The 26108-nt window shown below is 39.1% G+C and overlaps 2 protein-coding genes across 6 annotated transcripts; one reads left to right on the plus strand and one right to left on the minus strand.

Moving 5' to 3' along the window:
- LOC138022474 (uncharacterized) lies at window positions 1-21897 on the minus strand. Of its 2 annotated transcripts, XM_068869621.1 has the most exons (7): window positions 21805-21897; window positions 18019-18117; window positions 11696-11810; window positions 9413-9431; window positions 4933-5026; window positions 4330-4435; window positions 1-3409 (listed from the first exon to the last, which is right to left on the minus strand). In XM_068869621.1, the coding sequence occupies exons 6-7, from the start codon at window positions 4428-4430 to the stop codon at window positions 1177-1179; spliced, it is 2334 nt and encodes a 777-aa protein (XP_068725722.1). In that variant the 5' UTR covers window positions 4431-4435; window positions 4933-5026; window positions 9413-9431; window positions 11696-11810; window positions 18019-18117; window positions 21805-21897; the 3' UTR covers window positions 1-1176. The 2 variants fall into 2 exon arrangements, with proteins under 2 accessions (XP_068725722.1, XP_068725729.1); XM_068869628.1 differs by lacking the exons at window positions 18019-18117; window positions 21805-21897 and having other exon boundaries at window positions 11696-12379.
- LOC138022483 (uncharacterized) lies at window positions 7466-26108 on the plus strand. Of its 4 annotated transcripts, XM_068869663.1 has the most exons (4): window positions 7466-7592; window positions 8648-8822; window positions 23271-23387; window positions 24507-26108. In XM_068869663.1, exons 3-4 carry the CDS (start codon window positions 23278-23280, stop codon window positions 25330-25332), a joined length of 936 nt encoding a protein of 311 aa, XP_068725764.1. In that variant the 5' UTR covers window positions 7466-7592; window positions 8648-8822; window positions 23271-23277; the 3' UTR covers window positions 25333-26108. The 4 variants fall into 4 exon arrangements, with proteins under 4 accessions (XP_068725764.1, XP_068725743.1, XP_068725750.1 ...); XM_068869642.1 differs by lacking the exons at window positions 7466-7592; window positions 8648-8822 and adding an exon at window positions 12712-12803; XM_068869649.1 differs by lacking the exons at window positions 7466-7592; window positions 8648-8822 and adding an exon at window positions 21987-22124.

Genomic DNA, 26108 nt, shown 5'->3' on the forward strand with positions numbered 1-26108 from the left:
ATCATAAAGGGATTCTTTAATATTATCTTATAACACGAATACAAACCATGTATGAAAATCATGCCAAACAAAATATTTCCTGCCATATAAACAAAACAAGCTATTAAAAGTTGCGTGTGTCTTGGTCTAGGTTTCCAGTCGTAGAAACTATCATCATCCTATTGAACCAAAAGCTTCTTTAGTCTTCCTACACTTACATGTTAGATTTGCCATATTAAGAGTACTGAACTATTTTCCTTCTACCACTGTATAACAAATTTGGAGGCAATAGTTATTCTGGGGAAGGGGGGTCAGATTTCAAATAATTTTAGAAAGTGTGTGAAATGTCTGTGGAACAGATTCAGAGCTACCTTAACTAATTGGAAATTTAGTATAGCTCTGAATCCGCTGCATATAATTTTTTTAAACTTTCCAGGGAGTTTCATCTTGGCCTGTTGATCACTTCTGTGAAATAAAAAATTGGGGTCACCGACTTCATTTTTCAGATATGAGCAACTAAAGCTAAAATGTAGGGTGTTTTTGCAAGGCTTTCCTGTTACCATGGTAACTGGTTACGTCAAAAAATGACTGCATCTTGTTCAGCAATAATTAATGTGTCACATGGTACCATAACATTGCTTTTATGTGATAAATTGTTGTAGTGTCAATCCTTGTAATAACAAGGTCTCTTGAAAGTATTGAAACTGCTTTGAGCCACCTTAATATGCATTCATTAAGTCGCGTGCTCTTCTAGCTGAACACGAAACTCTTCTGATATGGAAGTTAGGGTTCAGAGTTATCTCAGATTCTATGACTGAAATTATTTCAGATGCTGAAAATCGCTTGCATTTTCCATTTAAACTATAAATCACGTTAATATGTTTAATGCACTTCGTCTCGAGCTTGTCGAACAAAGCACAAAAACTCTGCTTGCAGGGGAGAATGCAAATCTTACATATGATTGAAATAAAGTAGACCCAATCATGTTGCTTTCTGATTAGAGGGGAAACCCGGAATCTATCGGAGCAGAGTGGAGATCCGCGTACCGGCATTGAGTCCGAGCATTAAACCCGGGCCACATTGTGAAGGGCGAGTGATCTCGCCCCAGCACCAACTCTGCTTCCAAGACTAAGGTCTAAGTTTTTCTTAGTAATATATTTTCTTTCAGATTTTCATGGAATTAATTAAACTGAATTTTTATTTGGCCAATGTCAGTTCCTTTAGTTTGTTTTGCAGTTCTGGTATACAAGATTGATAGGCAAGACCAGTACCAAATATGTAGTTCTGGCTCGAATTCCTTTGTCGAGCGCTGTGAAGCTGATCTACAATCTGTTCGCGTTTCCAGTGTTTCTTCTTCTCCTCTAAAGTAAGAATTCCTTTGACTGAGGAATGTTCTGCCTCTTCTTTTACAGACATGTTTATTGATACTTCATTACCAACTCGGACACCAGCGAAAGTCGTTGCTGTCAGGTCCGTGGACTGTAGGAGTTTGCTTTGTTGATCTTCATTGCTGACATTGTTGTTGATATCAACACTGCTTAGTCCGTTCTTTTTCTTTAAAGCGACTTTCACCAAGTCTCCTGAGCTTGGCCTTGTCGTCCCAGTTGTGCTGTGAGGACCTGATAGTGCCGTCGAAGGCGAATCTTGCAGCTGCATCTCTTTTGTTGAAGAAGATCTCTCCAAGGTCACTTGTGGACTTTCTCTTATGGGAAGCTTGAGAGTTCTTTCTTGAGTCGTCAGCCAAGGAGGGGGATCGTCATTTTTTATTATTCTCATTTTACCAATCGATCTGACTTCGGGTTCTTTTATCAAGGAAGGACGAAGGCCTGGGCTGCTGTCAACTTTGGCTTCTTGCTCTGCAATAACTGCTGCTGGACTTTCGTTTGATGAGTTTTCTGTGCCGTTGCTGTCGTTAACGACTGTTGTTGATGTGGCCATTCGGTCTTCGTTACTTGCTTCTTCGGGACTGCTGTTCTCGTTTCCAGTATGTAGGCCCCCTTGGGGTATTTGACCTTGAAGGTTTTCAACATAACGTTTTACTGATACAGTTTCGTCTATGTTGTCTTTAATCTTTATTGCTGTTCGGTTCCCCTTTTCCAGGCTTCTGTCATTCTCAGGAATTCGGTCTGACGTTACACGCTTAGCCACTCCTGGCAATGAAAATGATTTGTTTACAAAATCTGAAGCAGCGCTTAGCTGTTGATCATCGTTTGATAAACCCTGCCTTTCATCGTAGTAGTCTGTTGTTGCGTATGACTCTTGTACACCATTTTCGACATTTCTGCTGCCAACAGATTTCCTAACTTTGTTTGGTGGACTATGGATCTCCACGATGCAGATGTTTGTCTCTTGGGCTGGTTTATCGTAACTTTGAGTCGCCAAAACGAGTTCCTCAAGTGACACTGACTGATAGTCTGGCTCTGGAATCCACCTAAGAGACATACTTCTTTGTCTCGGAGGTAGCTCCAATTCACGCCTAAAGACACTTTCCTTAGCTTCGGTGGAAGGTGCAGACCCAGATCGGCTGATATGCTTGTTGGCATTCCTTGGTTCAACGTTCCTGTTGCTGCTGCTGGTAATAGCTTGCGTGCTTACGTCTACGCTAGCTGGCCCTTGGTGTTCCTGCATACCATTCTCGAGGTTATCCGTTGTGTTGCGAACTTTGTGGCTGCTTTTTGCGAGCTCATCGATTGACGTCGTATGGTAGTCTGCTTCTGGACGCAATTGAGGAGACTCCATCGTCTTCCTTGGAGGATCTGTTTGTTGATTCAGGGCTACTGATGTAGCGACCATAGATGGAACGAACCCTGATCTGGTCATTTTTGTTTTTCCATTTTTGGTTTCCTGGTGTAGGGATTTCACTTTTCCGTCTTTCAATACTGCGCCTTTATTGATCGAAGCAATTTGGTTTGAAGATGATCCGTGCGACTTATGCCCTCTGAGTGATTTACCTTTTATATCATCGAGTTGTCCTTGGAACTCTTTGTCAAGATTTAACGAGCGAACCGATGCTCTGCGATGTTCTGGCGGGTTAGAGTAATGGTATGAACGACTCCGCGTTATCTTAGCATTACTGGACTGACGCAATAACTCCTGCCATCTGTATTCAGTCCTTTGGTCATCTGCATGACTTCTAATACCTTCAGATGATGGTCCCTCGACAGTGTATGAAGATTCGCCCACTCTGTGCTCTGATCTTTCCTTCCTGCCTGTAAGATGGTTTTGTGACCTTTTTACTGGCGTTTCAAGTGTAGTAACAGATTGCAGGACAACCTCAGGGTGACCTGGAATGGTGGTTGTACGGCGCAGTTTGGTCGATCGTGATATTGTATCCTTGCAAAGCCCATCTTGTCTTCTCTCGATAAGGTCTGTTACGTGAACTGCCCAATCTTTATCGGATGTAAGACCTTCTGGATCACGTTCCTTTGACCTGCACCCAAAATAATCAAACTAAAATTCAATTTAACTTTATTAACGGTAAAGCAATAATGATCACCCATACATACTACCTACATTTAGCAAAAGCTATTCGAGGCAGGCAGTGGGGGGACGCTACATACATGTCTCAATACTTACAGACAAGACATAAACGACACCGATTCCGAGTTCTTTTAAATAATCATGTTACATGCTTCCAGATGCAACGTGCGTTACAGTTGCCATAAAACCCCTTTATCTTGCCTAAAGAGTTCGACGTGTATTATTGACCGTTTGAAATGAAGCATTTAACTTATAACTTGAAAACGAGATTGCCATTTGAACAAAGTTTGCTGTAAACAGATGTCACTTAGCTAATTAGTAATTTAAAAGCAAACAGTTTAAATTAGCATATACTAAAACAGTGGATAGCGTTGAACGCGAGCGCTGATTGGCTACTCAAACTCCGGATATTTAACAATTATTCGCCAAAGGCGAAGTGATTATCGGTGAATATTCACCGAGACGAGGTCGAGGTGAATATTCACTGATAATCACTGAGTCTGAGGCGAATAATTGTTTTAGTATAAATACACAGGTGATTATTTCAAAAAAGAGAAAAAAAAAACATTTCAACGCGAAATCATCTTCACTTACAGTGGCAAAACGACTACTGGCAGCCATTTTGTCCGTCGAGGTGATTATCGGCTGATAATCCGAGATAGCGAGCCAATGAGAGCTCGCGATTTTGTATAATCACCTGTGTATTTATACTAATCTTTGCTATTCACCTCCGAGTAATTCGTGCGCATTGCGTCCGAAAATGCTGTAATCTCTGCAGGAGTAAATGAGTTAAAATCATCTAGCCACCTCCACTTCGGTGAATACTTGTTTAATATCGACCCACCCCCTCCTTGGTCATTTCAGGCTCACCTCTTTCTACGTTGTGCAATTTTGTAAATGACAAATGCGACATACGCAAAAAGGAGAATTCCGCCTCCGCATCCAGCTAAAATAATCCACCTCAGCTCCATTTGACCTGTCAAAGGAAAGCCAGTTTGAAATATTGAGAACAAATTTCTCAGATGTAAAGGAGCCATACAGGTGCTGTGTCACAGTCTATATAAAAGCGTCCTCTAACTTGCGTAGTTTTGATAGTCCACACAATTTCGAATGAAAAGAATTATTTTGATATCTTCGTGTGTGACAAAACACCTGCTTAGCTAGCATTTGCGGATAATGACAGTCTCGCCGATCGAAGGGTCTAGGCAAAATCTCTTAACGCGAGAAAGTCTCGACAAGAGCTTTACATCTCAACTTTACTGTGCAATTGCAACAAAACGACCTAAGATCAATCACATATAAGATTTTTACAAGAAAAACTGCCGCGAAATATGACGGTAAACTTTACACGAGGAATAACCTGTGCTCTTACTGCAATAAAGGAGTTTTTGCATCACGAATGCAAACAACACATTAAAATAGTAAACTTGTCGTGAAGCTTTGAAGTTTGTATGTGTTAGGAACAATTCTTACCTCAGGAAGGAGAAGCGGGTAGCACCTGGAAGATGATTTAAAGATCTTCAGAGTGGACCGCACGAGTGATTGCTTCAAGGCGGCGAAGTCCGAACTAAAATTGCGAAGAAATTCTTGTAAATGTCAATAGAATGGACTGAAATGTAATATCTAGTGGCAGGTGTCCCAATTCTAAAATTGCGTCGGTTCGAGTACGCTAGGAGCAAAGATTGAGAACACTGCAGATATCCAAGAGATCAGCGAGCCAGTATTTCTTAACATTCCCGGAAGCGCATTTTTTAAATATGTCGCAAAAGTGAGCTCCATTTATGGTACGTTCTCAGTCTCCTGAGACCAAATTGCTTTACTTCAATTATTCGTCACATGGCATTGAAATGACAAGTGGAATTGATTATAAATTCCCTCAGCGTGTGCGTAGGAGCATTTACATTGCGAGGCTCGTTTACTGATCAATAACTGGAGCAAGTAAAATTAACGATGGACATCTCAGTCGATAATTTAAGGCATGGTAAGTCTCTTAATGATAGCCGAATACGAAGAAAAACGGAAAGAATTAAGAATTATTTTAACCCATCTGAAACCAAACCTGCAATTTCAAGAAGTTCAAACCTTGTTGGGAATAAGATCTTTGGTAAAATATTGACACTGACTCCAAACGATTTAGTGGAGTATTAAAAAGAGACTCTTAAAAGAGAGATGCCGGGCTATGTTAACCATTTTTAACAGAATTGCAAAGTCTATTTCCTCTTCCAGTCTATAATTTAGTCTTGTTTTTCCGCACGACCGGTATTTTAATTATGCCATCGTTCTTTAAATGTCAATGAAGAACATCTAAATTATGCAAGACTGACAATAAAGCTATTCTGATAATTAATGTTGTGGTTCGTGAATGTCTTCTCTCACTTTTAAAACTCGCTTAATTTTTTGAACTTTAAATAATCTATCAAATCTTAGGTTACCTCGTCACAGTCATAAAGCCTCTTTTTGCTCGCGATTGCAAATAGAGCAAATGTCTTTACAGCAACAGAAACCAGTCCTGCTGTGCTGTTCTGACATTGCCTGGTTACATTTAATCAAAAATTGAAAACGTAAGCAATTTTCAACGTTATATTTTGTAGGAATTAACATTCATATCTCCTAGATCATTGAACTGTGAAAGCTTGACTTGTTCTCCAGAAAAAAAGTATCCTTATAAACAATTCCAGTCAACCCTACTACATTGAGCAAGTCAAAATGAAAGAAAAGTATCACAACAAATACAATTTTCGTATCAAACTTGCTAGAAAAGTAAGTACCCTCCACCCTGATAAGTCTAAATAAATCTTTTTGTAGTCTAATATGGGCATCTACGCATGTCTCACACCTAAAACCACCGCTGTATTTACTGCAAAAGAAAGCTACACATATATCGTATTATCACACTGTCTCCTCTCCATGCACACACCAAGCCTCTTTTGGTGGCTGAACGGGGTAGTTTCTAAAGAAACTGTGGTGCTGCGTCGGTGGGGAAGTAGTATACAAAAAATTGGTTTTATCAACGGAGTTGATAATGTAAATTGGGCACCGTACGAATCTCTGTACGGTGGCCAATTTACATTATCAACTCCGTTGATAAAACCAAATCTATTGGTGGCTGTTCTCCAAGCTCAATTAGAGGAAACTTTGTTTACAATTTTTGCTTCATTAGCATAATCCCGTCTTTTTCTGATCTGTGAGCCAAAAAACCATTACTGAATATCTAAAGTCCATTGCACGATAAGCTGCCTCTGAGACTTTAAGCGCAATTTATCTCTGTGACGTGTAATGACGCTTTGAAAATTTGAAATTTTACAAAGAAAGTATTACAGTCTCGTTAAGTATCTTTTGCGGACCAAAAAATTCCAGTGAATATTACATCTATAGCGAGAATTTTAGGCAATAATCAATCAATCAATCAATCTTTGTTTATTTATACACGATATCAAATTCAAAGCTAAAAGCTTGTGGGGTCGTGTACAGAATTACAAATTAGTGATAAAATGCTAAAAAATATTAAAACTACATTTAAGGGAATAAAATAAAATCATTCCTAATAAAATAGGCATTCCAAGATTTAAGAAGACATTTAAAAATAAACGAAATTCTCAGATCTATTGTTAATTATTTGCAGAGCTAAAACGTTGAAATTAAAATCGTTAAAAACATAACATTTAACGACATTTTTCAAAAAGGATTTCATGTCCGTGCACTCTAAAATAGAACATTTTGAAGGACCGATGGCGTTCCAGAGCACAGCCCCCTATAGGCAATGGAGTTTTGGCCGTATTTTGACGCAAAACTCAGAGCTATCAAGCCATTCTTTATTCTTGAAATAAATAGAATTTGATATGTTATATTTTCGCATGTAAAAAACGCGATACGTCCAATCACCATGGCATCGGCATTCTTTACATGTGAAACATGTAACCAATCACAGTCCATTGTAGTATCACTTAGCCAATCGGAGCAAAGCATTCAAACGGCTTCTGAGAAGCGCGGTCTTGAAATCAGCTCCCCAGTCGAATTTTGCATTTTGAAAACATGACTTCGGCTTCCTGCTTTGTTCCTCTGGATTTGCCTTCAGATGATCTTATTGAGACCGAATCGAAGAAGGAGCAACATTCAATATTTGTGTTAACAGTGTAAGTCAACTGAGTCCGAATTTGTCATTGCACATGGTTATCTGACAGTAATTTGGGACAAGCGAAATGATCTCACAATTCTCTCGTATTTTTTTTAGTGGCATACTCCTCCTAGTGAAACGAAATTTAAAGTAGCCTACCCTTGAATCCAAGCACAGACAGTAGTGACCCAGACTTCCCCCCCCCCCCCCCTCCCACGTCATGCCCCTTGCAACTTCAGGTTATGTTAATTATTTATCACGCTACTTTAAGCATTCATGCGTTGCCACCAGATTTGAAGATAGGTTTTTGTGTTGGATAGGTGCAATTGAGTGATGAGGGATCTCATAGACAAAATCTGAGATTCTGGAGGGGTCCGGGCCCATAGTTTTCCGGGGAAGTTTGAAAAACTGGGTTGCTTTGGACTGCATTTTGTGCATTTTTGAATGCCGTTACGCAGAAAATCAAATAGACCTTGACATCGATACTTATAATAATTTCACTAATACAGATCATATGAAAAATTTTAGTATATCTGAAGTTCCGTGAATGTTGCTGTCTTGCCATGATTTTGAGAAGACTTCTAGGGCCATGTGTATGTCCAATAAAATTGAAGCATATTTTTTTTAAAGGCCCACCCCCAACGTACACCATGATTTCCCTTGACCCACCCTATTCAGGTTCATGCACAAAAATGATGGTCCACCCGCTCCTGTACTTTATAACCAGTTCCTTAGAGATATATATATATAACAAACAAAGTACAGCACAGAAATTGCTTTGTATGAATTTTTATTGACTCCTTGCAAAACTTTGGAAAACTCTCTCGTTCTCTGCGCTGACTGCTTCGTTTTCCCAAGTTTTGCAACTAGTGAATAAGAATCCGTCCGTCGCATTTTCTATGAAAGTAATTTACATTTATTGCTTTTTACCCATTACTGAGAGTAGACTTACTCTTGTCTCAAAAGAAACACGGCTAAAACTGTAGGTACCTCCTTCCTTATCTGGCGTTGTGAGTAAGTGACGATATCAACGTTCGACGGTGTTTTCTTGACCATGAGTTTTTCATTTCATAGGGGAAAGTCATTTTCATGCTAAGCAACAAATACCTTGCTAACGTCATCTAGACTCTAGAAAGATCTTGAGCAAAACGTTCTAGCACGTTTAAAAACCAGTTGTTTATCGTGTACAGCATGGTGACAGCTGTTCTAGACGTTTCGACGGGATTCAAATATTTAAATGATGCGAGAGGTAAGAAATACCTGTGCGGGATTTGCAGACTGCAGACCGCAGACTGCGGACTGCCTACAATTGGCGCTGATAAATAGTATTTAATAAGTCTCTAAGCATCCAAATTCAAACGGTTAGCTTTCAATAACTTTGAGTTAGGGTTGGCCTGCGGTCTGCGGTCTGCACTCTATCTTTGAATTTATCTTCGTAAACCACCCGTTAATAACAACAAAGAAGCTCAAAATCTTGAAAGATAATTTAACAGGCTGTTAATTTTCAAAACATAGTTAAGTAAATTCGTACATGAGGAGCTAACAAGGTTTGGCAGGGAGAGCAAATAAAGACTTTCAATCTGGAGCTAGTTCTTCTATGTTAAACTGAAGACCATTAAATGAACAAGAATACCCAGGTGACGGCTACCCTCCGGAATGCCTTGAGCCGGCTGTAACATGCTTGACGATTCGATTACTTTATTTCCTTGTCTTTGACATTAAAACCAACTGGCAAATTAGGTCATGGGCATATCTAAGTGTTCTCCTTTTAGATAGAGTTATTTCAAATGAATAGATAGTGTTATATCGATATCACCAAGATTACTAAAAATAACTTACTTGAACATTTGTCGTAATCCTGAAAGGAAAAATAGACGTTTCCATATCAGCCACAGTTACAAAGAAAGAACTAGAAATATTTCCCACGCTTTTTCTCCCCGCATGGTTAAACACTTTGAGTGTCATTCATACGATCCATTGTTAGCAGCCATGCTTGAACAATTACCCGATTACCCCCCTGCCAGCTTATAACAAACAAAGCAGACGGCACCCATACAATCGAAAGTGACATTTTTGTCTCCCTTTCTCACAACATTTGGAAGCATCCCCTTTCCTTTCTGTGGACATAGATATCCGTGATCTCGCAGTTTAAAGAACTTGAAATGACTTTTAATGTTTACAGTCATGTATTAAGTAGAACCTTTAGAATTTGTCAGTACTTGCTGCTACAATGAAACATCATGGTAATAAAGAAACTCTGCCCAAATGAGCATTTCAAGCCACGAAGAATATGAAGATGAATAGGCGACACTGCAAACGAATTGCCACCATTTATTTTTCTTTGAAGCTTGTTTTTTAGTTGCGAACATTTAGTTTTGTCAGTTTTAGGCGAGAAACCTGTATGGTAAACTTTTCCGTTCACCAGCCACACATACAGGCATGTTTTCTTTGACAAGCTTCCATCTGAAAGATTTCCTTCCTCGTGAGTAAGATGTCGAGAGGCGAAAATTGTTTTATATTTGAGTTGTGAGGGAAAAATGCCCACGGAAACCGAGTGTCATAGTTAAACGAAGGGTCCCATTCGTTGGACTTAATGACTCCGTAACTCGGTTCACTGGAATTTCATGAACTATTCAGCACCCACTTTTAAGCTAGCATGCTCGAATCTAATTTTGATTGAAATTTTTCCTATACAGCTGATGTAGTAGGAAGGGAAAACTACTCAGCTCGTTTAGTTTATAACTATTCTGGGTGGTTTTTTGCCTGATCAATTTAATTTACTCTGTTGTATTAAACGTTTTCTAATTTGGCAAATTAATGAATGGTTGCAAGAGAAAATGAGGGGACAGAGAGGGAGGCTCAAGCCGTTGGCCGGGATATGTTATGTCCACGAAAGTTATTTTTAGATGAGCGGAATTCTTTGTTCTAGAGGAAGACTGTCTGATGAGACGTCCGCATGCAGTCTTGCCTCGCTCTCAGGTGCGTAGGGATAAGAGAAAATGATGGCGCACGTGGAAGGCTGATGAATATATATTTTCTTTCAAACATCGGACCGAGGTTGGCCTGCATGCGGACGTCTCGGAAGACTTCCGCTCGTCTGAAAATAACTTTCGTGGACTTGACCTATCCCAAGGGCTGGAGCCTACCTCTCTGTCCCCTCATTTTCTCTTGATGGTTGTTGTTGTTGTTGTTGTTGTTGTTTAAAGGCCTTTTGTTTTCGAAAGCTAAATATGCTCGCATTTTGCATGAAAAAGGCTAAGCTAGTATTTTGCGAGATTCAAACAGTTCGTGAGTTCGGATTTTCACCAGGGCATAACGTCACCGGCATACATGTTTAGCTTAAGGATTCCAACACATAGCTTTTCAAAATTCAGGCAAACATTGCAGTTTAATAGCAGTATTGTTCATAAATAAAGCAAGAGGTACGGCGAATTGTGCGCATGAGCGATGACACCGTGACTTGTCAAGGAAGATTTGATTGTGTGCCATAACCAGTGTTACGATATCGGAAGGCAGCATCGACCTCTCCTTTCACCTAGTATCCACATATCAACGATAAACGTGACACTGCTATTAGGGAAATTTCGCAATATCTTATAACGTAACTGTAACAAAGTTGTTTGCATGAACGAAATGGTACATGAATTGAATCATATACTGAACTGCGGATATGAAATCAAGTAAAGCTATGATCTTCGCAGTTATGGACGCAATTTTAGTAATTGCGCAGAGGCGCCTGAAAAATTCAGGACTTCAACGGGGTTTGAATCCGTGACCTCGCGATACTGGTGCGACGCTCTAACCAACTGAGCTATGAAGCCACTGACGTTGGGAACTGGTCATTTGTGGGGCTTTCCTACGCAATTGCTAAAATTGCGTCCACAAATGCGAGGATCATAGCTTTACTTAAAGTTGTTTGAGTTACTGAATCAATCAGAATGTATTTTATTTTATTTTATTTTATTTCAGGACGTCGTTTTTGGGGGTTTCGAATTCTAGCCAATTCAGTGTAATTTTAAAAAAATGCAATTCGGTGGCCGAGCAAACTACATTACGCAAAGGTTACAAGACATGACGTCATAACTTGCTTTTGTGGTCAGAACAAAGTTGCCTTAAACTTACCATAGATAACCTTAAATTTTCACCACAAATAACTTAAATTCCTTCCAGAAGAATAAATGTCAAATAGGCTCAGACAAAACAGGATAATGTGGCCACTGTTAGTCAAAACTCTCCCCTGAAATAGTTAATAATACGTAACAGTTAAAGGGCGATGAATGTCAAGTGTGATTGCCATGGCTTGCAAGAGCTATTTTTCCCCAGGTTCCATCAAAGTGCCACTGAGGCCACTCGTTGCTTCGGGTGCTGTGAAAGTTGTCTATTTTTGATGTAACTAACGTTCTTTCTTGAAAAAAAATTCCAGCAACGATTTTTACAAAAAAAAAACATTTTGTGTGTCATATTCGTATTAGCTATTTTTTATTGCCCTTGGTAGCAAAGTGTCGTAAATGATTTTGAAATCCGAGTTTCTTTGATTAACGTAGCTATGCCATCTAGTTCAATGTGTGAAAGGCAAAAACGAACCAAAAACAAACCATACGCGTGACTGTGAAGACAGTCTTATTAAATAACTCGACATGTTAAGGATTTTGATGTTGTTCCCATCTTCTCGGTTGTAAATTGTAAGCTAAAGTGCTCTCAAATCGGATTTTTCGGAAGACCATTTTTCCGAATTACAAAACACAATTCTTCCTGCGATCAAGTGCAATAAATTAACTTTAAACTGAATATTCAGCTCATCATAACTAATTTCATGCTTTGTTAATTTTGCGTTAAACCTGCACTTTCAATTGCATTGTACTAAGGCGTCTCAAAGGAATTCGTTTGCCATAGAGAATAGTACTCCACCCCCATTACGTGGCCACGGTCCTATTCGCATGATGGGATCAGTTTCATTAACCGGAGGAGGGCGAAAACCTGTATTCGCTCTTGTGAATTTTCGTGTTTTCAAAAAATTCCGAAGATATTGACAACTGGAAGAGGAAGCTGACAAGCAAAGTTGCTTGAGAATTAAAATTCATCTTTCCACTAATTGGAGAGGCACCTCTTTGGTCCGATATTTATTGAACAATTGGACAAATATTGAGTTTTGCAGCTACACTGCAGATATCAGTCATTGTTTCCCGTCAGTGCAACCTCGAAGCACGTCGCCAAATTCCTGCTTCTTTAGGTGAGTTTTCTTTAGTTATGTCAAACCATTTCATGAGTAAAATGATAATCGATAACATATGTGAAGGTAACGAACTGAGGCCAATTAAGGAGTTTAACCAACCTTTTAGTCGTGAATTGATTGTTTTCAAACTGAAGTTTATTAAGTAACCAACTTGAAGTCACATTGTTTCGTCGATATAAATCCATGAGATCCCACCATGTCATCAATTGAAAACCATCTTCATTTTATCCCTATAATTCAAGAGTTTCTGTCAATTGTGAAATGGCGAAATGTTTTCCAACGATTAGGGAATGGGAAGCGATATTGCGATTCAGCGGAGTTTTCGTGTTCAACTTTCCCAAGTAATACGAAGGAAGCTGTGGTTTGAACACTGTGTTTCACACAGTTTCACACACTGTGTTTCAGTGTTTCACACATTGAGTATAGCTTTTACTTCTCGGTGATATCCATAAACCAGTCCAAGTTCTGTCTTTGAAGGATGATGATCTTTTTCCTAATTTGTTGAATTGTTAAGTTCATCGAATAATAAGTGGCTGCTTTAAGCCGGTTTACCTACATAATGAATTAATGTTAGTTGTTACTGGGTGTCCGCGTGAGTCACCCAAACACTTCATTATAGTACTTGTGATGACTGGCTTAATTCCAGCATCTCTAAAATGCCAAGAAACCAAGAAACCTTATGCCCGATCGTAAATTTAACGAACAACGTTGAAGGCAAACGACCTTTCACGAATAAATCAAAATGATTCTTTTTTCTCACGGTGAGGATCAGTAGGCCACCACAAGGACTTTTTCCGTTAACAACCACCTAAAATCGAGACAAGATCAACTCCAAACTTTTTTTTAATTCGTAGCTTTATTTGGCTGTCTCTCGTATTCATTGTCTAAAACAAGCAACTCATCATCGGAAATTGTGGTGAATATTTCCTATAATACTCATGTTGTGCAACCTATCGTGATCAATGAACACAAATTTGGCAATAGGTTGTACACTTGCAAACGTAACAGCAATTCAAAGCTTGACTGAATCTGTTTGGTTATTTTTATATCAGTTTTCTGAGACTCGACCAGAGGTAAACCCCTTAAGATAAACAAGAACTAATCCTTGGCAAAAATGGGCCTGGATTTTCTAGAGGTTTGTTTACGTACAATGATATGCGAGGGAAACAAAGTGACATCGAATTTTATTTTACATCTTCTTACGTCTGATCCTTTGTTTAATTAAGAGATGGGGGATTAACAAAACGACAGCACGACCTCGTCAAATCTGATAACAGGCAAATGAAATGGCTTCCATGGTTCTATTTCATTTTAAGGTTTTTAATTAACAAAATAATACCAATTTTCAATTTAAAAAAATACATGTATATCCATTTACAAGTTACAATGCGGAAAAAATATTGGTTTGAGTGTACATCTTTCACTGTGTGGGAAAAGTGGTATCTTTTAGTTATGAGTGTTTGCGTTTGAGTTTTTGCCTATAATTATGTGGCTATTTCAAAACTGAAGGTTTCTGTGCAAGTAGGAGTCGTTTAAAAAAATCCCAGAGTCGAAATCTCCATGATTTATCGTGACTGAGCGATAATTTTACCCCCGGAGAACAAAGAATTTCCCTGATTTTAGCTGCTGTGCGAGAAGATCACACTTAAGTGTTGCAGACTCTACGCAACTTCCCCGGAATCGAGGAAGCAATTGCGAAATGTTTTGTTGAAATTCTGCTCCTTCGGTGGGAATCCGCAGATAATTACATTATGCCATTGTCGAAGCAGTTGTTTGCAGCGATGTAAGAGAATTTTTAGAACATCTTATGTGATTTTGAGGAGGGTTTGGAAATCCTATCAGGAGAAGTTTTTATACGTGGTCTTACTTAAAAGTGTGCCTCCTGCTTTTGGAACTTGGTGGAAAACAGAGACATGTCAACGAGGGATTGGTAGCAAATAAGCAACAAGAAAACTGATGCAAAAAGAGTAATGACTTATGGGAACGAGAGAGCACTACGTCACTAAAATTATGGAAAACAATGGGCCCTCTTAGGACGTGCGGAGGCGAGGGTGCATGGGGGTCTTGGATCCTTCTTGCCAGGTTGTCATTTACACACACTGAGGAAATCAAATGTTAAAAGGAATTTGCGGTGTGAATTCACTCTCCTTCTGTATGTTCGGCATTTCAGTGGGCACGACTGATATCAAGAATCGCTCAATTATAACCAGAATAACAGAAAGATCTGGCAAAAGTGCCTGCGACACCGCCGGAAAGAAATGAAAAAGCCAATTAAAAACATTTAGCCAGATGAATGACAACTTAGAACACTACTTCAGGAATATGGGAACGAAAGTATTCTCAACTATACTCCACAGCTGTTTAACGCCTCCAGTCATGCACTCCTTGGAGAACTTGAGAGAGAAAGATGGACAGCGTCATTTACTCCGGCGGTAAATCAATGTCCGGTGCAGAATTATATATAACTCAATTGGTAAATCCGCTAGTTATTGAGTAAACAACCCTATCCATCTTTTAATCAAGCGTGGTCAGGTTAGTTAAGCAAGAACTTGTATAACCTGCAACATCGAAACCTGTCAACAAAACCTGTAGATATAAGCTATAGGTTCAATTCTACTTTCATACTATTGATAGGCCCTTTGTTACTGTTCCAGTCGCCGAGTCACCCTAGATCATGTTGCAAGCCCATTTTCTGCATGAGTTTTTGTGGGGCGAAGAATTTCAATTCATGATATACCCTGGACAGAGAATATGAGGTCAGAAAGTGAATCCCTCTGCCCAATGATATTTTTTTGGAAGTTATTTTTAGATTACGCTCATCTTACGAAGGTTATTTTTATCAGTGGTTTCCATGACCGCCCGATCCAATTTTACTCAAACTGACCATTAATTGAGACGTCGTCCTTGAAATAACCACGTATTATTATCCAACTGCATTAGTTATTATTCAAAAATCGCAGGAAAAGAATACAAATATTCCACGATATTGAACAGTTAGTCATTGTACATTTGGTCATTGTACAGTAGTGAACCGGTTTGACTAGTTTTGGTGCTGACGTTTACCGCGCGCTCTGTAACAGGTTCTCGGTTGTTTACAATTCACTTCCTAAAAATATAGTGCAAAAAGCTTAAAGGGTAGATGAACGGGCTCGTCAAAATACAGCACAACTCGTAAAAATACGCAGCGATACTACACACCGAAACCGGCATCTCTCCGTTTGTATGACATAGAGCTACTGATCGATTTCTAATAAATTTCATCGAAAAGGGTCAAATATGGTGAATTCGCTCCATTGCCCTATCTTCTCTTGATTCTGGGAAGAAATGACCCCGATTTATAATAAAAATGGGCAAAGCAACTCAAAGTGCTCCAGGTTGTCAGGATCTTGTCAAAGCTTTACAGTCGCATACCCGGTCATAGTTGTGTCAAGTTTGAAGGTTCGTGTTTACAAAGAAGAATAAACATCTCGACCATTCGTTAACTATGAGGAGTTAACTAGGTATATATTGCTTTTATTTTCACTTCAAGTAATAGTTGTCTATAAATGTCTGTCACACCGTGAAGAGAAAAGTGAAATAATTTTCGAGCATTGTTTATATATTTCATGCTTAGTTTGTGCGTAAAGTAAAATAAGGAAAAATAGCAGTTGTCTTTCACTTTGGGTATCTTGGATTATTTTGTAAAATGGTGAAGCAGAAAGCTGAAATATTTCCGTACAATTTACGATTGAGAGTAAATATTTTCACGTCGGAATTTTATCAAACAATGACCAAATTTGACGAAACAACCAATGTTTAAAAGGCTATTAAAGAAGAGAATGCTAACATTATGATTCATTACATCGAGAGCCTGTGGTGTGAACAAAATGAATTATATATGACAACACTGTCGAAAAATCCAATCAAACTCTTAATTACAACTTAGTCAAAAACACTTGAAATTCCAAGCAGGACGCATATCCTGAACGAATTCAAAGCAAGCATGAAATATCGTTGTAAGTGTATGATCAACTCTAGAATATTCACAGTTTCCACTGTATGTCTGTTTGATAACTGCGAAACTGGTGTTCTTTAAGAAAGTTTAATTATATGCAATACAGTTTATAAGGCAAGTGCATAAGACAGATCGTCCTTACCTCAAGCTACACCGGTTTGCGTGTCTTCATAGATACAAAATATTCACCATTAGTAGAGATATATCCCTACATATTGAGTCATTACGCTAATGTAAGCGCAATAAGAATTGTTTGAACTAGTACTGTGTTCTAAAGTACTTTTCTATTCAGGATTTTTTTCCGCAATTCATAAGGAATTGTGAATTAAAATCCGATTTACTGGTCAATCGGCGCGATTAGTTTTGATTACATAATTTGGTATTCTGCCATTTACGCTCCGGTATTGGTTGATTGGCCACTGATACACTGAAGATTATCAACCACAATTGTCAGCTGCACCATGCAAGTTCCTTTAATTAATGTCTTTGCTCTCAGTCGGAGTGTTTTCTCATAAAGTTGCAGCTCTCGTAACGTATAATGTGATTGGCTCGCTACCCTAGCCAAAAACAAAAGACTGAACAAATGTTCATGTCTGCCTCCTCCTCAAAGCGCGTCTAAGTGCAAAGTTTTTGTGATGGTAATTAGTTCTACTTTACGTATGAATGACAACTGATTTTCATAAGAAAAACTTCGCAGTTAGACTCACTTTGAAGAGGAGGCAGACTTGAACTCGGAAATGGCCTATTGAAACAATGACTTAGACTTAAAAACAATAGAAGCTACTTGCAATACCAAACAATAGCAGGTTACGAAAGCTGTTTCTTTACTTAAATCCTTTTCCTCAATTGAATGCAATTCCCGGCGTAGTGTTGCAGACACCCAAAAATTTTACCCGAAGAAAGGAAGAAAATAGGATAATAATTGTTGTACCTCATTGTTATTCTCTACTTGCACAAATCCCAAAAATACACCGCCTTTACCCTCCAAAATTTGGCATAATCATTGTTTGCAATTTCTTCTGGGACATGAAGATGTCCCGAGAGAAATCGAAAACAACACCTATGCAAATTTTTGGGGACTAAAACAGGAGTGTTACGGGATTTGTGCAAGTAGAAAATACCTCGCATTGTCGCCTTTAACACCTTAGTTAAGAAAATATGGTAACCCATCGAGGCGAGAAATTAGCCATGACATAATCACCGTCCGTCCGTACGTACCTACGTCCACCCCTCCATGTATGCCAATGTGACCAATATCATTCTAGTTTACAGCATACATCTTTGATATTGGACATCCATGTTTTGATCAATTGACACCTGTCAAAACAAGGTATCCGCTGACCAGTATCACCTGACCATATATCGGTCTCAAGCCTAGAGCTCACTGAGTTCAGCTGTTATTTTAAGTTGACCGCGGACCAGGTACTGATTTTCGATTGGATTGCAGGCTCAACCCAGGTTAATTCTCCTAAACATAAGCGAGGCTTCATTTCTCGCGCGCTTTCTGTGGCTCGACGCGGCTACATGGCCATACTACGTCAACTGTAGTTCTTACACGGTCAACGCGTTTCGTGTTCAGGTGAAAAACGGTTTGGAAGATGTATTCTTATTATCTGTACTCTTTTGGACATAAATAAAAAGTTTATTTGTTTTGCTCTAAAATGCGAGCGAACAAGTGCTTTTTTAATCCGTTTGCCCAACTGGTTTTCGATGTGCCTCGACAGTGACAAGAAAATTTTGCCCTTAAAGTTACAAACACGTAATTGCAATGAGTTCTCGTAAAATTAGGAGGAAATTTCATTAGCCAGCTTGTGTTATCAAAAATGTGCGTAAAGCACCTAAACGTTATTTAAGTGTTGGAGCGGATCTTGTTTGAAGTTCGTCCTTTCTTGATTGCATTGCCGTATTTTGCCGATTCTTGTTCCAAGCAAACCTGGCTTGTTTCAATGAAATACATCAAAATGCGAATGATCTGGTTTTCAGAGATAAAGAACATTAGTAAAACTCTTTTTTGACTTTGAAGTGACAAAGTTTTTTTATGTCTTTTAATTGTAGCGTGATTCCCATTCGCTGGCTATTCACAGTTGACTCTGAAATGCTTTTTTCCTTTCGATTCGCTCGCTGAGGGTATGCTTGTTTTCTTTTAAAACTCATGCGGCTCAAGAAAAATTCATTGCCAAACTGGTGAATTCCAAAATAAATTTCGCTCGAAAATCTATATCGTACTCATCGCTTCGTGATTCATGCGATATCGGTGTACCGTCGAATTCACTAGTTAGGCAATGAATTTTTCTATAGAAGAAAGCAAAGAAAATGATCTAATAAATCATTAGTCGGAAACATCAAAACGCGGACAATTCATCGAAACCTTTTATTTTCATTAACCCCTACAGGCAGTAAGAATAAATAACCAGGGAGCTCCGCTTTTAGGCTTGGCGAAATCTATATATTATAGACGATTTCACGCTCTTGATTGCATCATGGGTAATCAGGGCGACATGGCAGGAAATTCAAAGCAAAATATACTGTACATGACTCGACTTTATTGAATTTGGCCTTCATAAACCAAAAAAATAAGTTCATGTTCACAACTGAGCTGAATAAATAATTCTTTCCAAATTTAATCTGCCGAACCTTTGAGCGCATATCTTCCTTTTTTGTAAAATAAAAAACCAAAAATTGCATGTCATGAATACTTTTCATTGTTTTGAACTTCCTTATAAAGCTTTGAATTTCTCTCCATCTTGCCCTGATTACCCATGATGCACTCAAGAGCGTGAACTCGTCTATTTGTGTTGTTGCGTAAGAATCATTTTTTAGACACCAAGAAGTGAGCACTTAATTTACACAATCACTTACAAAGTTTGAGCAATAATCAAAGGACCATATTCATAGTTAAAAGCTATCTTGAAATACAGATACTAATTCTCCGAAGTAAAAAAATAGTTGGATTCTCCGTCGGAATAAGTTCGGTCTCCTCGTCCTCACTGAGAACGTGCGAAGGGAGAAGATGGAAATTCATCGGCCACATCATGAGGAAAGAACCAAACAATGACTGCAGAACTGCATTAACCTGGGCCCCAGAGGGCGGCGAAAACGGGGAAGATCAAGGACAACATGGAGAAGGACGGCGGAGAGAGAAAGAGAAAAAGCGGGATGGAAGAACTGGAGTGAGGTAAAAATGGCAGCGGCTGACAGAGATGGTTAGCGGGATTGTGTTGAGCCCTTATGTGCCACATGGCACGAAGAAGATAGGTAACAGGTAACCTCGTCGAAGTTGATTCGGACCTTGACGCCACATTTGAAGAGACGGCGGCACCCTCAGAAACTTGTCAGTTTGTTAACACGACGAAAACCCAGTAGTTTTGGCATGTCTGCGAAGAGAAATTGAATTCTTCGATGGATTCAAAAATCACCAAAAGTGTTGGGACACGTATTGCTGGTTTGCCGTCATCATGGCCATGTTGGATGAACCTGTCTCTCCGCTGGGAACTAAACGTTATTATTATGCAAATTATACCAAGTATACGTTTCACCTTGGTGAGGTCACAATCAGTCATCACCAACACCACCCCCTCCTTCTTTACAAGTCCTCCCCCCCCCTCCCCCCTCCCCCTCCCCCACTTCCCCAGCCAACATTTTGTTTTTAAAGGTGAGGGCGAGGGGGTATCTCTTCCTTCATAACCAAACTTTGTTAGGTATTTCATGACATCATGAAATTTTAAAGGCTGGCACAGCAGAATATTACTAGTGATATTTTCCCTAACATTTCAACTGATGGCTACGAAGACGACAAAACACCAAGCAATTTGCGTGGCAGTTGCTAGAATACTGATAATTTGACATAACACAATTTGTTTATTCAATTCAACTCAATTCAGTATCATCACAAGGACACCGAGACTGAAGATTGATTAACCAACATAACAGAAGTAAGATAACTAATAAGTGTAACATTTAGATAGAGTGGCGCGGATGGGATCATCCAAATTGCTACTAGTATGGCTAATCGAGAGGATGATCTCAGAGACAATGTGTTATTTGTCCGACAAAGATACTGCTCAACGCTTTTCGTGAAAGTAGAAGAAAGTTTAAATACTAAACGAGGGAGATGTATTTTAATCTAAAGGTTTGACTCCTGAGATTCGAAAATATAAAGGAAAAGTCCGTTGTTTGTTGTTTAACTCAATTTATTGTTTTTAATTAAGCTTAGAAAATGTTTGCGTCTTTTTTGTCTCTTTTAGCCAAGGGATTGGCCAAGCAATCCCGCTTCGCTTTGTCAGCTAATAGGGACCAACTTCAAGGTTTCTTTCTTGAGTCTGCATCTAATAGAGAGAGTCGATTTTTGGTGTACTTAAGAATTAGACAACCTGTAGATACACGCCGTATAAGTATGTTTTTTGTTTCTTTGTCATTCGATTTACAACCCCTTTCTATATGTAGTGTAACAATGAGGTAATAACTTTCACAAGCAGTTTTGTCAATCACTGAATTTGAGTCAAGAGTTGTTTGGCAACACCGGTCAGAAATCCCTTTATGTGACAATAAATTAGCCCAGCAATATCAACTTAATTAAGTAAAAATTGATTGCAAATATTATGACTATGGTAAGCTCAACAGATGAGGATTCTTGTGATTCTATCTACCAACAGTATCCATGCCCGAGAAGCTCGGAACACAAGTTTGAATGTTGCCGAATGCGATTTTCATGCTTTCATTTTATGCCACTTGTTTCATCTTTAGAACCACGCAAACGATTATTGCAATTTCCGGCGTTCTCCTGAGATGGCAAACTTCTCATGCTGCGAATCTGCAAACTGCAATAATTTGCTAAGCGGCAAGCATTTTAAGGGCGAAACGACTGACGAGTGTATCGAAGCCTTTGTCCAGCCACATGTGGAAAAGTGCCATTTGCAAAATAGCCTGCATAGCACTCCTATATTTGTTTACCTATGAAGGAGAAATAGGGAACAGAATAGCAGCAACCGAGAACTCTTTACGAACCTCTCGGCATGACTGGAAACAGAAATGGACTCTCACTACTTGATTAGTTTCCCAGAAGAACAGCACTGAGCAGCACCATTTTTACTATGCCACGACTTAACAATTAAATCAGGAGCTCTATGCTAATGCGATGGGAATTCCTGCACGTTGTTTATCGATATTTTTAAGATTTGGATACTCAGAACCACTTGGACAAAAATTTAACACACGTACACACATATATGAAGAAGTGGTAAAATCATTTGTAAAATCGTATCGCAGATCTGAACCCAATAACAGGCCGTTTTGAGTGTCAGTCTATTGGTAGTGATTGCAAAAAGGTTAGTAGACTTTCAAAACCTTGCTCAAATTGCGTAAGTTAAATCAATGTTAAAACGAAACAAGTCAGGGTTCAGGTACATGATGGACTCTATGGTAGCAGAAATTAAAGTAGCTATGCCAGGACCAGAATCGCTGCAATTGTTTCTTGATACGTCTATTTCTCACGCTAGGAATCTTTGAAAGACCGGTTCGTATCTGCTAGCACTGAGGATAGTGAAAACGATAGAATTGGAAAACAATGGAAATGTGTGGCGGTTGTATTCAACAATATAGAGAATGCTTATGTCAATATGGCAATCGCGTTCAAATTACAGGATATTTTTCAGCGAATTAGCAAAAATCGACTGTTTTAAGAATACCTCGGAGTGTGCAAAATATTGAGATCAAAATTAAAGCACAGGCAGAAAAGTGCGCGTAAGCACTAAGAATCAGTCGTATTCATAGCTTCTTCAGATTAGACACAGTTAGAAACTGATTTTACTATCACGCTGTAAAAAACCAATATGAATTGATAGATGTAAGTATCATCGCAGTTTAATCACTTTGTTTTTGTTTCATTCGTGTGCAAAATAAATACGATAAGTTATTGCCTTCCTCATTACGTTCTTTATTTGGAATGAAACTTAAAATATCTGGCGAAATTCCGTAGAAATTAAGTCAATGGCCTCTTAACTAACAAGGCCCTGTCACATATTGCATAAAGTGATCTAACCAAGGAACGAATTATCTTTATGAGTTTATGTATTTACCATTCGATGATATAATTAATGGAATTTATTCGCCCCAAGAGATGCTTTTGTATTGACAGTGTTCACAATTCGAATTATAATTTGCCGGCGTTGCATAGTGGTCGTAGAGCTAGATTGGCTTTCAGGTACCTCGAGATTGGATTCCCCTTTGGCCAACACAGAATTAACTTGAGTTGACATCTAACTCCATCAGACTTCGCAAATAGCCGCAGTTTTCAGCGGTCGAGTTCGGTTTCCTGTCGTGTGAACTCGAATTGTGCTTTCCATAAACGGCTCCTCAAGCTTCAAGCTAAATAACAACGTGTGTGAACAAAATTTCCCTTTTATTGAGTGTCTTTTCCTTAGGCCTATTTAAGTATTCAGTACTCAATTCATGCACCTTCGTTTTATTCACAGGACTGCCATGGTTTCATTGACAGAGCAGCCGTGGTTCATTGGCCTCGTCGCTGGCTTAGCCGCATTAATATTGGTTCTGCTATGTATCATCGTTGTATTTTGCACTCTATGGGCAAGGTACTAAAAGTTTTATTTATCAGCTTTTTAGCGTACAACATATATCTTTTCCACTCTTTCTTGTGAGTGAATGCACTGTTTACCGTGACCATTTTCGTTCTTTCGCTTAAAACAATACAATACATACTTAACTGACCGTTCCCCATAGGGGCTTTTCAGGGCCAATGAAACACAACGAAACGACACAACAGACCAACAACTGTTAAGAATCCCGACTGGCCGGAGGCAAACCAGTTGGCTATTTACAAGTGCAGCTGGGAAGTTGAACCAGGGACTACAAGGATCAAATTCAACGAGTGGTCAGAGCGGGTCTTGAACCCGGGATATCCCGATCTCAAGGCAAGCGCCCTTACCACAGGGCTACACTGCCTCCTTTTCATATTGAAAAGATTAAGAGCGGCATTACCAAAGGGCTTAACTGATTAGAGTGTAATGTGAAGTGCTAGTTTTACGTGAATCGTGAATCTAAAGGGCCTTGGTATAAAATGAAGGGGCAGTTGTACAATATTTCAAAGCCACCCAAGAGGCCTGGAACTCATTTGCAAAGATTTGGAATCAAGCCCACTCCAGATTGGAGGCTTTTAAATGAAATCTCACATTCATTAATTGTTCGGAAGCATGTTGTTGTTGTTGTAGTGTTTACGGTCTAGATTGAGGTTGACAGTGCCTAAGATAATGCCTATCAGCTCTAGCAGAGTACCTTTGTGTGCATCAAGGGACAAATTTCTGAATGGCAGTTGTATTGGCTACATAACTCGTGAATGTAAGATTGAGGTTACACGTGTTGCAATTACAAGTGCAAAAACGAGACAGTCAGACAGTAGGATTTGGTGCAACCTCCCACTAATCTTAATAAAAAGGATATTATTATAAATGCTTCCTTCAACACTACGAGTCTTCTTCTTTCAACTCATGTCGTCGAGAGGACACCTCGAGGGTGAAAAAGATAATTAATTTTAAAATTATAATCTTCCTCGAGGGAGAGAGAGGGGATCAGGAAACGAGGCTAAGCTGTCTCTCTTTCAGGTGACTTTATGCAGATCACAACAATTAAGTGTGTTGAAAAATAAGATTTACTCTCTTGATTGATACTGTACTCTCTTTTTTTCTGTTATGTAGAAAGGACAGGATTAGAAAACGTGAAAATCGATTGCGAAGACTGTCTTCTCGTCTTGAGCAGGATCAAATCATTATGGGTATGAATGCATCGAATACTTTGCCCCTGGGTTCCCCAAACAACAACTCCAACTGGTTTCTTAAAGAAAGGCCACCGGAAGAGATGCGAGCAAGTACTCTAACAAGAGCAGCCGGAAATGAACCATTCGTTGTTGGGAGGTCCCTATCAAGGTATTCGAGAGAACTTGACGGATCCCGATCCTCTACTGGAAATAGATATATTAGGTCCTATAGTGACTCTGAATGGAAGCGAGGAAGCATGCCTGTCCTCTCACCGTATCGACCAGAACCACCAAATGTCGCCGAGGAGAGAATGGTCAGACTGGGAATGATCGCACCAAGAACACATGAAGCCACTGGACAGTATCCTATGGGGTACATGACAGCTCCTCATCCGGCAAGAGGGAAAGATGGGAGGAGAAAGTCCAGTGGCAATGTACTGATGCCTGTAAGGGAAAGCGATGTATGGGAGATGGAAAACAACCCACAGCCATCACAATTTGCATTTCCAAAGGAGGATTACAACACCAATGGAGCGGCATGGTATCGGTCAAAATCCCTGGACGGTCACAACTTGATGTCCCCTCAGTATAACTATCCACGACATGGACCACAAATACACCCGTCTCAAACCACACCTAGAAAGATCTCAACCGGAGTAAGTCCTGGTCACTCCCCAACTGGTGTTCCAAGTACAATAACTGAAGAACAAGAACCCGAGAAACTGAAAAGGATACAACGTGTTGGTGTACCAATTTTGCCTGATTAACGTACAAACGAATAGGTTCCTGACCTGTTCATGGCGGCGTTTTTCCTTTCACAAACATTTACGCCAAGTTTATTCTAAAAGCAGAATCTGTCATTCACCGAACAAAAGAAGTCATTATTTGAAGAGCCAATTAATCCCTGGTTCGATCTAAGATAAGAACAGGCGACTTAGCCAAAAAGAAGACGGCACTACTACTTCTATATACCGCGGATGATGTTGTCAATTTTGAGTATGCCATAAGGATAGGGCAGGTATTTTCGAATTGGGGTTGCAGGGGGCACAGTCTATTTTTCGACAATATTATACCAATGGATAATTCCCCGGGGATAATTCGTCCGTGTATTAACTTAGTGTTTAGGGAAATTATGTGGGAAACTTTGTATTCTCTTAATTTGTCTATTGGCTCACCTAGAAGAAGTCCTGAAAAACGAATTAAAATAAGATGAATTTCTCGTCTGTGATATTGAACATGATCTGCACAGAATTTATGTATTTCTCGTCTCAATCGGATAAGTCGTCTTTATTATAAACTTAATCACTATTCAAAACGAATATTTTATATTTGTGGCATGTATAAATTTCTTTTAAATATAAATTTTATAATTTGTCGGTCGATGTCGTTTCAAACTAGAGTTTCGAGGTTCGTGGTGTTATCGAACTTAAAGTAATCATTTCCTTGGGCATCAATTTTGTTACTATTTTACACGAAAGGAATTAAATGATATGTTTTACTAAGGAATATAGCAAAAATAAAAATAAATGAATACTACGTGTAA

The sequence above is a fragment of the Montipora capricornis genome, chromosome 2, assembly GCF_036669925.1.
Source record: "Montipora capricornis isolate CH-2021 chromosome 2, ASM3666992v2, whole genome shotgun sequence".
Taxonomy (NCBI): Eukaryota; Metazoa; Cnidaria; class Anthozoa; order Scleractinia; family Acroporidae; genus Montipora; species Montipora capricornis.